This window comes from Falco naumanni, chromosome 8 (assembly GCF_017639655.2).
Source record: "Falco naumanni isolate bFalNau1 chromosome 8, bFalNau1.pat, whole genome shotgun sequence".
NCBI lineage: Eukaryota > Metazoa > Chordata > Aves > Falconiformes > Falconidae > Falco > Falco naumanni.
This window is the reverse complement of record NC_054061.1, coordinates 31244213-31257409: the sequence shown is the minus strand read 5'-3', so window position 1 is coordinate 31257409 and position 13197 is coordinate 31244213. Positions and strand designations below refer to the sequence as shown.

General features: G+C 35.9%; 1 protein-coding gene across 2 annotated transcripts in view; it reads right to left on the bottom strand.

Moving 5' to 3' along the window:
- DPP10 (dipeptidyl peptidase like 10) overlaps positions 1 to 13197 on the bottom strand; it is a 550146-nt gene that overhangs the window by 74029 nt on the left and 462920 nt on the right. For both annotated transcript variants that reach the window (XM_040604442.1, XM_040604441.1), the window contains exons 6-7: positions 6757 to 6809; positions 6576 to 6657 (exon numbers count right to left, since the gene is read on the bottom strand). In XM_040604442.1, the coding sequence (XP_040460376.1) occupies positions 6576 to 6657; positions 6757 to 6809 (135 nt within the window). The remainder of the gene's footprint in view (positions 1 to 6575; positions 6658 to 6756; positions 6810 to 13197) is intronic.

Below are 13197 nucleotides of genomic sequence, written 5' to 3'. Positions count from 1 at the left end.
ATGGAAATTAGTTCAGCAGAATACCTTCAGAGAAACTAACAACTTAATTTTTAATTGAATTATTCAGGTGGAAAGGCAAAAAACATACATTTTACAATGCTAGCTGGAGAAATCCAAAAGGAAATCGAATGGGTAGCAGAAGCTTAGGAGGAATACAGTTTTATCTTTTAGGTAACTAATTCTTATGTGAAGTAAAATATTACATTGGTCATGTTCACCGTGACTCTGATAAAAGTGACTCAGTTCTTGTATCAAAAATAAAACAGCAGAAAGCTTTTGCAAGTACGCTAGTAAATGGGTTTCATATCACTTCATAACAGAATCTAATAATTTAGCACATTTCATCTAACATGAATAAAATACTGGAATGCACAGCCTCGCAAAAATCATACACAGTCTAACTTTAGTTGTTGGTCGAAAGTTGCTATTAAAAGAGCCTTTTTGTATGCATTTTTCTGTAAATATTTTCACTTTTTCATTCAAATCCTCAGCCTCTGATGCAGTAAGTTTCCCAGCTGGAATCTAGAAATGTAATAAAAATATTTGGAAGATAAAATAAAAAAGCTCACATAGCCTTCTTAATTTCTCATTGCCTTCTGGAAGACATGACTTCAGCATTTGCTAGAATTATGGTCAAATCCCTTAAAGACTCAACTAGGCGAGCAATGCTCAACTGTTCAGGTTCCTTTTCTTCATAGAAACATCCTCAGCAAGACTAAGGATCTCCAAATATGCTGTGAAATACAGAAGTTCTGAAAGGAGCCCCTCTTATATTTTAAATAAGAAATCATACCTGAGGTTAATGTCACATTAAAATGTTCTTGTTTATTTCTGGTTTTCAGAATAAATTCAAGCAGACATTTTACTCTCAGTTTTACTGCCATTTGCCTCATTACCATCATGATTAAAAGGAAAGATGAAATAAAGCCTTGACATTTCCATATGTGATTTTAAGTTACTCATATAAAAATACAGCAATTCAAAAGAGCAAAAGACTTTGAAAATCAAAACAGCAGATTAAATATATTTATTTAGGACTTACTACATTAGCATTAATTAAGCTTCTACTTGGCTCATGAACCCTGAGAGATCTTTTCTTCTTCGTTTGCAAATGGAAGTTTTTTTGCCAGGAGGGGGTGCCAAGTACCCACAGCATTAATTATGCAAAAAGGAAACACGTGGCAAATATTTTACAGAAATGATAGTTACCAGTTTTTATAGTAGTTGTACTTTGACTCTTGATAGAGCAAACAGTAAATGAAGCTTTCAGCAACTAATGGCTGTTAAAGCATCTGTTGAGTAAGGTGTGTGTCTAGCATAGTCCTGCTAATTTCTCATTTACTAAAATTACTCTTGTGCTTATCTGGGTACTTGGCAAATGTTATAACATCAAAGAACTTTCCTGCTGCAGTATTTTTATTATCTAAAACAGTATTTGAAAGCCATAGAAAAATGCTAAAATTTTGAAAAGAAGGCAATACTAAGGAAATGTCATGTTAATACAGCAATTCAACAGTCTGATAGATATTTGCATTTTTGTGGGGCAATAGGGAAGGCAAAAATGAACCTCCAAACAAGACAACCAGGATAATGGCTACTGATCACAAAGCAGAGGGATAGGGAGTTCTTGAACTGATACATTTATTAATAGCAATTACAGCAGATTTTGCTCATTTTGTTTCTGGTTTCTGTTTGTATGCTTGGTTTTGGGTAGTTTTAATGTAAGGTGAGGTCCTTTTTCACTAGATTTCCCCTGCCCCCATTATTTTTGTAAAAGCTCCAGCTTCAAAATCCTATTATCTGCAGTAACCTGTTCCATTTTTTGGAACAAGAGGGCAATTTCTTATTTTCTAATACTTAAAATATTTTCTGCAAATAGATGAGAGCATCTAGAATCCACAATTCAGCTACAGTCAACAAATTGTTCTTTGCGTACACAGGATAATAGGTAATTCTACACAATGATGACCTAAATTACATTAAAGTGTAGTAAAAGCTCATCTTCAGTCCTACTATTTGATAATGCTATGTTTTCTGAAGAGCATCAAATTTTGACAAAAAAAGCCATCAAGCTTCTACAAAATCATCTTTTTAGTATTCTGGATAGCTTTTTATTTTCTTGATTTCTTCTTTGTTAAATTATGTATTTATTTATGCATAGACATTCACACATAAGTCAATTGATCATTATTTATGCTGATCCATCCAAACATATAACTCAAGCTACCTTCAAAACCACTTAATATATCAAAAGAAAAATGAGGTGAATGCAAGAAATAACATAATATACCTATTACAAATGCAAAGGCAAAGTGACCAGCATGGATATATGTTCATAGAACGAAGTGAAAATAAAGTACTTAATACAAAATAAACAACATGTTACCACCCAGGAAGAAGAAACTTTGTGTAAAACTTATAAGAAAAAGCTATGTCAAACTGAACAACATGTAACCACACTTTACTGGAAGCTACCTGAAGTAATCCATCCAAGAACTAATCAGAAGAACTAACCATACCACAAGAAGCACTGCAGGTAACACTGCACCTTTCACAGCAAACTCTGCTTACACTGGGGACCAGAGGTCAGCTTTTATATTCAGGCTTCTGCTACGATACATCTCCATAGACAGATCCAGACAGAAAGGGGTATCTCCTGTCTCAGATACAAGCCAGGTCCAGCACAGAAACATGAAAACCTTTGCTATAAACTACTGGAAAAGACAAGGCAAAGTAGAGGGAACATTGGACAAAAATTGGGTTTTTCAGCAACAGAGGCCCTTTAAACCCCTCCAAAGATTCTTTCTCCTGAGTAAAAGCATGACATTAACTTTACTAGGGACATTAATAAAGTTGAGTAATGTTATCTTCACTGAAGTATGAATTATGCCAATGTTTTCAAATGTGGATTAAGTATCCCATACCATTCCTACCAGGTATGGGATAATTCTTTCTCAGACATACTGAATGAGGTCTCTAATCAAGTAAACTGGAAGCAGAAAAATGTTGATGAAACCAATTAGGCATCTAGTTGTGGTGGGTTTTTTTCCCCTGGAAATACTTAATGCTGTGGTAATGGATTCTATAGAGGTGAGGCAAAGAGATAATCAACTGATCTCTTTCAAAATTTTAATCAAATATGAGAAATATTTAGCAAATACATAAACAGCTCCCTAACATATGAAGACACACAGAATGGTGCTTTATATCTGGCACAGTTTTAACACAGTTAAAAGATAGCAATTTAAAGAGTGTGACCTTGAAAACAGTTCTCATAAATAACAGCGATGTGACCTTAAAACACATTAATTCATTAGATAAAAGTTTCTTCTCCACAATGGCAAACATTTTCAATTTCACTACCAAAATGTCACGACTCAAACAGCAGACGTTTCTCTGAGCTTTGCTCTTAATCTTCACAAAACCCTCTACTCTAGGTAAATAACAAGAAACAGAAATAACTTGCAACCACCATGGTAGCTTCAAAGCAATGGTACTATGGTCCAGTCATCTGATGTCTGACATAAACCTAACTCTGCTGTTCTTCACTAGCCACATGTGGCCTACCACCCCATTAGCGAGCCCTAGAAATTATTCATAGCAGTCGACAACTTGGACTGATGTGTGATTTTCACAAGGATGTAAAGCATTACTGTATACTTGATTTCACTGCAGACACATTCCCTCCTCGAAGTTCCAGGCTGCATACAAATTGTCCTGCTCAAGTGTTTAATTTCTATTATTTTTCTTTTCATCTTATATCATCTATTTGAAACTCTTGACAATTCTCCCTCATCTGAGGAACTCGAATTAAGATTCCTGTGCAGGCTACACCGCTACTTAGGTCTTCTGCAGAACTAAGGATTGGGAGTATCTTATACACTCCAGTCTATCTACTGAAAATAGTTGGTCCAAGTTAATGGATTTAACCCAGGACATTCCAAACAGTTATAGCATAAAGTTAGGCTCTTTAGCTCAGTCAGATGTACCTGTGCCTTGTGTTTCACACCTTGTGCTAATTTTGCTGACCAGTCATGGCCACAGTACTGCTGTCCTGTTCTGCACTGCACCTGGAAGGGCGCTAGTCCTCTTCCCTTTAGCGAGCTACACAGTCCTGGTTTATGTGATAGCCACAGGGTACGTGTCATGGGTCGTTCTAGACAAAATTTATCTAGATAAAGTTAACTTGTTCCCTGCTTGTTCTTCAGTGGTAATGAATAACTCTTGGAGATTACTCAGGTTACTATAACTTGATTATTTTGTTTAGAGTATATCTTCCACTGCTTGTTTCATTTATTATGAATTATTACTATGTCCTTATTATATGGAAGACATATAAGTATTGTTTAGGAGGGGACTTTGGTAAACCAATCCTAGTGTGTTTGGTAACACAGATCTGTGAGACTGCACCTTTGTTTGAACCCAGACAGGCGCTACCCGGAGCTCCCGCTGACAGATTCACACACCTTAGACCTCTCCCTATATGACTTGCTGTCTACCCAGCCTCACTGCTGGCTGCTTCCTGCACTACCTTTATTCAAAACTCATTGATGAAGTGTTTGTTCAGTGACGAATTCTATAACTGAGAATCACAGCAATTCGTCCTCAGTCGCACGTTGTTCCTCTGCCTAACCTGTTCTGCTGGAATGATCTCTACTGGCCTGTTTCTGCTAGAGGCAGCTGTTCCTTTGGGCAGCAACAGCCATTATTCACAACAGCCTTTATTCATTTGTGCTGCTTCTACATTTCTGGCTTGCTGTTGAAGTGGGACAGTAATGTGGCAAGGCACTTCTGCCACTTTAAACCCTCCTTTTACCACATAAACAGCTTCAGGAGGACATCCTCCTTGGCAGTTCTTATGGAAGTGGCTTCAGCACGCTGTCATTGCAGGGGTACATCTGTATGACAACACTCAGTATCATTCAGAGTGCACAGAAGATTTTCTGTTTTAATCAAAGTTATTATTTCCTAATTCTGCAGAACATATGGCACCATAAAGCCCTGCAGTAGAGCAGACATTTTTTAAAGCATGACATTAACTTTACTAGGGACATTAACAAAGTTGAGTAATGTTATCTTCACTGAAGTATGAATTATGCCCATGTTTTCAAATCTGGACGATTAAGGTTATATCTAAAATGACCACCTATTTTTTTGGAGTTCTGAGACTTAATAGCAGTCCACCTGTGCCCATATCTGTAAGTACTCGTACATATTTCCAGAATGGCAATCTAAACAAAAAAGATAGCATTATTCTGATTTACTGTTTTCCTGAAGATTATAATTGGTAAGTCTGCCCCTGTTCTTAAGATACATCTCAGAAAAAAAAAAAAAAAAATCATTTCTCAGTAATCACCACATGTGATTTTAGCTGTACTTGAGATTACTAATCAGAGGTATAGCACAGACAAATCATAAGAACTGAAATTTAATTTAAAATACTTTTAAATTCTGTTCAGTTTTGCAAATGCATCACCCTTCTGCTACAACCTACATAGGTCGCCATGTTCCGTAATACTGCCTGGTAAATAACCTACATATTTGTCAACATAAATCCTGTCACCATACTCTCATTATAAATAAATTAATGTGGTTAATTATTAAAACATACTAAGCATGTTCCAATTACTTTTTCCTTCCTGCTTCCACCTGCTTAATGCAATACATTCTAACCAGAAACATTTTTTACAGTCCCACCATCTTGATGAATGCTATAAGCAACAGGGCATATTCTCCAGACATTCAACTTAGAGCTTCTCTGCATGAACAAGTCAGACATTCATAGAGGTTTAGGGATCATACCTTGTGGGCATTAGTGAGCTTATTAGAACATTGTAACAAGGATTATTTGAATTTCTTGTTCAGAGAGTTGGAGCTTTTATAAGTCTCTCTTCTTCAACTAGCAACACATGTCAGTTTAAAAGCACTGCTGTTCTAAAACAATTTTTTTTCCTCTCATATTGAGGTCAGTTATGATGATAATGGATGATTTATGTTCATAAAAAAATGGTAAAACTTTTGGTAGAAAACAATATATGAAACACAGCATTTCTGGTTTCATTATTATGAATTCAGCATAGCACAACTGACCTTGGCAGCAATTTTCATACTGAAATGAAAACACTATTTTTCATTGAATCCATCACATTCATTTTTGGGTGTTAAGCTTTTACCCACAGTTTTCATTGATCTTGTACTTGAAAACTTCTCTACACCTTCAAATTTCCTTCCCTCATAGTAGTAGCCACAAAAATGGTTATTCTGAAAATTACCTGAGTGCATATTTGCATGAAGATGTGATTCTTTCAATAACTGCACAATTAAAGATGTGCCTCTTCCAATGATTGTACAAATTGCTTATTTGGATTAGACTAGAAAGGCATGATTACATGTCTTTAATAAAAATGAATAAATAAATAGATCCTCTAAAAGCTGTAGCAGGACCATACTAGCATCATGCAGAAATATATAACAAAAATTATCCTCAGGCTTTTAATTTATTTTTTTTAAAACTTCAGTCTGTCTGGAGTATTAATACATTATTAAACTATAGCATTTTTAATGACTGTGCTTACCAGTTGCTGTCCTTGGACGCCCCAGGCTGCATACTGTAAAACTGAATCCTCTACTTCTGGAGGGTTTAACTCCCAAACTTCCCTTGAAAAAACGCAAAAATTTTTACTTGAACACGCTGCCATCACCTTATGTATAGAACCACCAACAATAACATCATATTGAAAAAACAATGTGACCTACCTTGTGTGTATGTTATAAATCACATACGAAGCTGTATAAGAATAATGAAAAACCTGTAACAAAAAAAAAAAGAAAACATGAGAATTACAAAAACAAATACTGGATTAAACAGACTACCGTTATGAGAGTCACAGTCTTTCAATCCCTGTAAACACCAATATCTTTATTACCGAAAGAAAGATTTTACTGAATTAATTATAACCAATAGACTTGAGCCAGAGTTTGAATGCTGTATGAAGGACACAAAGTGAGCTATTAATTTAACCAGCCACTTAACCTGTACAACTGTACAGAAAGGGTCCCAATCAGAAAAATCTGTGCTCCTGTTAACAAAAGTATTTTAAAAAAATAAACCAAACAAAAAACCCAACCCCAAGAACATACATCAGGAAAATAAATCACTTTTACCTATATTTCTTCATCAAGTTATGGTCAAAATGACTGCACAGGCGTCACAGTTTTTTACTTGAAGTGCAGACAGACATGGGGTTGTATTATATTCTCCTGACCACCTGCTAGGTATAGCCTGAACAACTTTTGGGCTATGGCTCATGGAACAGAATAGAAAACCTGAGCGCTTGCTGGGGCTCTGTTCGGTGTGGTTTTCCTTAGGTATGTTTCAGTCTCATTTTGTTTGACTTACTTTGAAATCTGGGGAAAGTTTATTTTTCAGATGTAACAATTTGGGTAAAACAAAGAGCTATTTGTCAGTAAGCCTTCCTAATTCATCAGGAAGTTACCAGCATCTTCTGGTCTCAGAAACCCCAGGATTGTCTGGATAGAACAGAAAAGCAATTGTAATGTACAGTCTTATGTTGCTGTCTTTACTTGTTGAAAATTTTATTGAAGTCAACTGAAATGAATGAAATTGTCATTTAGGTGCAAAATATCAGGGCCTAATGTACCCAAAGGGTTCCATGGTAGGGAACAGCATGGCAGAGTGTATAATGTGATGTCCCACCACACCAAACTGATAAATCTAAGCAAACTGTTACATGTTTTCTCTGAAGTCGAACATTTTCCTATACACCTATGTGAATAACTGACATTTTACTGTCTTCCAGGCTCAGGGGATTGATTTTAACTGAGCTCATTTCTTTACCACTATGTCTCACATTATGAAAATAGCATAATTCCATAGTATTAATTAGATTTATTACAAATTTAAATTACCTGATGGTCTTGGAATATAAAATATGTTTGTGACTAATTATTACTCATAAAATAAACTCTTCTTTTTAATGTAAACTACTGACAGAGATAAATGTAAGGTGACATCCACTAGACCTACTGTAGCTTCAGGTCTACAAAATGACAGTATTTCTGCCTGGCACATGAAGGACTTCTGGACAGTGTCAGGCTGGTTCCAGTTAGATGGAAACAGATACAGCTGTACAGCTGAAACCTTGATATAGATATATGTGTCGGGAACTCTTTAGTTTGTATTATCTGCACCATGTAACTTTCAGTATCGCCTCTGAAGAGACAAAGGAGGAACACATATGAAAAGAGCCACTGGAATTTGCCACTATCACATCAGAATGGTTTCAGAGGTTGTTATTTTGTCTAGAGGCTATTCAGGAACAGAACTATCTGAAACATCTTTCTGCTGATCCTGTTTCCATTATTAGCTCCCCATACACACCCCAAGAATTTAGCATGTCCTAAATCCTTGCTGGATGATGCTGCAAGAAACTCACAAAGGTCTGTAAGATTAGGAACTTGTACTTTGTGCAACACTTGAATTTCCCTTCTGCAAAATTTCCCTTCTGGACACTTCCATTTTCCAAGTCTATGATGATTAGCATTGAAAGTGTCACTTCAGTAAGCAGAATCACACATATATGAATAAGTATGCCCCAAACTGTTAGGATTTTTATATATATATATATTACAGCTTATGATAAGATGTTCGGCCATGTAGCAGCCTCTTCTAAGAAGTGCTAAGTGTGACAGAAATAGAAAAAAAAATAATAATATTATGATTGTTGTAGGAGGTTGAAAGGCACGAAGAAGAACATTTAAAATTGATTGATTTTCTCTAAATAACTATCAAAAACATATCTACTACCATGTCTCTATATTATACATACATATACATCTAATTATATATATAGCAGAAGGAGACTACTTGCTTACATACCACAAGTTCAGTGGTGTTTCTTGGAAAAATAAACTTGGTAATGACATGCCTGAGGGCCTATCAAGATAGAGTTATTCAAGTACTGCTGGTAAGACAATAAGACAAACCATTAGCTTCAAAGTTCCTGCTTTCTTTTATAAATCTTACATTGTTTAGAGGTAAGAGATAGCAGCTCAAAGGGCCATAAATGGTTAAATCATGGTGGTTTCTGCACAGGGCATCCATCGTCAGAGGTTATGCAGAGGGGCCCTTGTCAGCAGCTGTTACAGGGGACAGTCTCATATAGGCACTTACAGCGAAGAGGAATTGGTCTCTTGTGCTTCCAGAAAAAGAGAAAAGTACATCACAGAAAACATGTGGAGGGCTGACAAGTATTTACAATAGAAGTATTTTAAAAGTATATTACTAGACAGAATGTATTTTAATAAGACATGCTAAACTGATAAGTCGTTTTGACAGCTTTAACAGAAAATATGTTATAAGAAGAACACTACTTCATATTTCATGTGTAAACTCTCCTCTTGCCTTATGGTAAAATTTCTATCTACACGTTTACCATAAAGGTATTAATATCTTTGTGTTACAAGTATTAATACCTTTAAAATTCATCCTGTTTGCAATAGCCACATACGGAAACACAATCATTATCAAAATTAAAAAAAAAAAACCAACCAAAAAACCCCCCGAAAAAAAGAGGATGTAGAAAATCTTTCCCTTTCAAGTCTGGCTTATATAGTAAGTTCCTAAGAAGCTCTTGTAGCTTTGTATATAGGCTTAATCTGTTTGGCTTCCTTTTGGCTAGAGCCTTGTCAGTAGCTAGGACCACACATCTCCTCATCCCTAACATACCACATCTGACATCACAAAAAAATGGCTTTTTAGATCAAGCAGACAGGAAACCTCCCCTTCAATATAATTTATTTATTTTTTTCTTTTGCCATGGAATGCGATAGGTAACAACTGTTGCATATCATCTATTTCTTCTCAATTCATTCTTTCATCGATTTATAAACTGAAGACAGACTTCCCTGTGATGTTGTTCAACATTGGAAAAGTTAGCTGCATTTGTGTATGAAGAAAATAAAACTACAGAACTATATTACAAAGGACCTAAAAGAAAAAGGTGAAAAAAGTATTTAAAGACAAATTGCCCCAGTCAAAACTTATTGAAATAACAATTTATTATTCAGTCAACAGCCAACAATAAAAAACCCACACTTATCAATCACGATCTGAACTTTTAGATGACATACTGCTTTGAGTCTTGCATGTCCTTTCTTTTCTACCTTTCAAGGAATGTCTTTGTCTTTCTAAGGTTTCTAAAAATAAGTACTGTCATGGAACTCAATGCATAGCCCACAAGATGCAGGAAAACAATGTGCCCTATACACTTAGCCAAATACACTCAGCTAATTCTGTACTATACTCCAGGAAATACTCAGTTTGCTGTCCTTGGGAAATTTGTGAAACACCCCTCAGCAGAACACTGTTTGTGCTAAAGAGCTACCAAGAAAACCTCACCAGCAGTATTTCTAAAGGATATTGAGGGCTTTCAGCTCCAGGGGAACGGAGGAAAGCTGAGGACATTAGAACCTTGCAGTGCTATAATCACAAAATGCTTGGGCATGCCAAAGATCTTGACACATCCTTTATATTATTTCCTACATTATAAACCAATTATAATAATATTCCTATATTATAAACCAATTATATACTTTCACTTTCCCCTTTCAGGTTCAAAAAAAGACTTCTCACAGGGCATAACAGCACTCAGTCTGAGCAAGAATGATAAAAAGTGACAGTATATGAAATACACTGAAAATTGCAGCATCTGTAGTAATACTTTCAGTTATTCCAAAATATACCAGCCAAATGGGTATATCTCTCTCACACAATACTCCTACGGTAGATATCTATTTATTTGTACTGTACCTAGCAAATAAGAAAAAAAAAAATTAGAAGCTATGCCATTCCTATTAATTAAAACAAGATAATGAGCAGAGTATCATTAAATAACTGAAACTGCAGAATATGCCATCGTGCCCATCCCACTTATCTCAAAACACACACATTGACTTGGAAAGAGAGGCAGTTTCTCAAATCAGGTTCAAGATCATACAGACCTTTATGATCCATCAGTGAGGTATTGGAACTTTTATGGGTTAATTTACACTTCTGATCTCATGGAAAACAAAATCTAGTATTTTAAGAGATTACTATTCTGAATGTGGGAAGTTTTAACTGCTGCAGTATATGGATGCCCCCCTCAAATAGTATTATTCATAAAAAGAGAAAGATCAAGAAACTGCTTTTATTGCTTCACTGGCGTAAGTCAGTTCTTAGGCAGCTCAGAGCTAAGAGAACCTGACCTGGAAAAGGTTTTGTGTGCCTGAAAGCTTTTTTCCCAGCTACATCAGTTGGTCTAATAAAAGATACTACCTTTTCCCACAAATCTTGGCTCATTTATCTCTTCAGGCCATCACATCTATAAACAACGTTACTGAGAAACAAACATTCCTGAATGCAGGTGAAAAAAACGACAACCTGAAAGTAAAAATGAACCTTCGTAATTAATAACCTGTTTTACAGTATATATCACAAAATGCATGTGGAACTGAGAAATCAAGGGAAAGGAAACAGGAATACATCTTGACAAGGACATTCGCTTCTTCATTCATCCATGGCTGTTCTCACTTTTTAAGATCTTTCATAATACATTAGTGAAATGGTTTGGAAGGTTTTCAAACTGGCTCAGTGAGTGCCAGACAGAGCAACTACTGGCTGGCGTACACAGTTTGAAGAACCGCAACATGAGTAGGATTTTGCCTTCATCCTCTTTTCTACAATGGAATTAAGGATTTGAAGAATTACTGAAAAATCTACTTATGCTCAAAACTGAACCAAAAGACTTTGCCATGGTAAAGCGATTACAAGGCCAGGATAAATGTTAACCAATATTTTATTCATCATTCATGCAAGGAAGTGCTCCCACACAATGGCACACAGAACCTCAATTCACAGTTCCAAGATCAAACCTTCAATAACCCTTCACTAAAGACTCAAAAACTCAATTAGGAAAAGAAATGCAAACATGTATTGCTTCCTCTTCTGCCTTTGGGATAAAAGTATATTGGGAGAAAAATGGAGCCTGCAGAACATGCCATGAACTACAATAATAAGGCAGTACCAGACTCAGAGCGGAGAGAATGTGAGGGGAGGATAACGAAATATAGATGCACAGGATGGTTACCGAGGCCTTTTGAAGGCATTACTGAAATTAATGCACTACACTTACGACACAGTCACATCAGAAGCAAGTGACATAGCAGACAATGTGAGACCGTGTTGACGACTTTGGGTGAGTCGATCCCACAGACCCACACAACCCATCTAACTCCACACAATTTAACCCCATTTAACCGGGAGTGCAATGAAGTGCAACGCTCAGCTAGTTGTGCATGGGCTCACGATGCAGGGCTTTGGCACAGCTTCTCAAGCACAACACTATTGATCCAGCCACAGCATTTTCAGAGGGCAATTAGTACCCGCACACAGTGCGGCAACATACAAATTAAAACTAAAAGGAGGCTGGATGGCTCAATAACATACTCTGTCGTATAACAGAGATCTGACTTTTGTTACTCAATTTTCAGCTAGCATGAAATGAGCCAAACAAAATATTGTATCATGTACTTTCAGTAAGTCGTTACTGTATATTCAAATTCACTCTCTATAAAAAATCGCAGCTTATACAAAAGATACAAAATTATACAACATATTGTATTGTATAGTCTATATATATTAGCTATATAAATTATGTAAATTATTATCAAAATATATTGTTTTGTATAGTATATATATTAGCTATATAAATTATGTAAATTATTATCTAAATTCTTTGTCCTCTAGCCAGTGATATTTTACTCTCAGTTTTGCTCGGTGTATACTAGTGTAATTCAGAGTCCCAGCAATGAAAATGAGAAAAGACTTTGAGCAGGTCATTAATGTCATATACAAACTCTTTATTCCGCTACATATTTGGAGAACACCAAAGTATTTGTGGCCAGATTTCATCCTTTGTGGTAGTCTGCTGAAAGCAAATGAGTTACACTGGGAGGGTGTTAGTCTTTGCCTTATGCCATCAGGATTTCAAGCAGCAACTTCTTCCTCTCAAAAAAACCCATATCAAGATTCAAATAACAAACTTGTATTCCTTATTTTCTTTTTATGAGCATTAACACATGTGACTTTGCTAGGACTGCAGTGCAAAGAGAATGGAATCAGTATCTAAAGTGCTG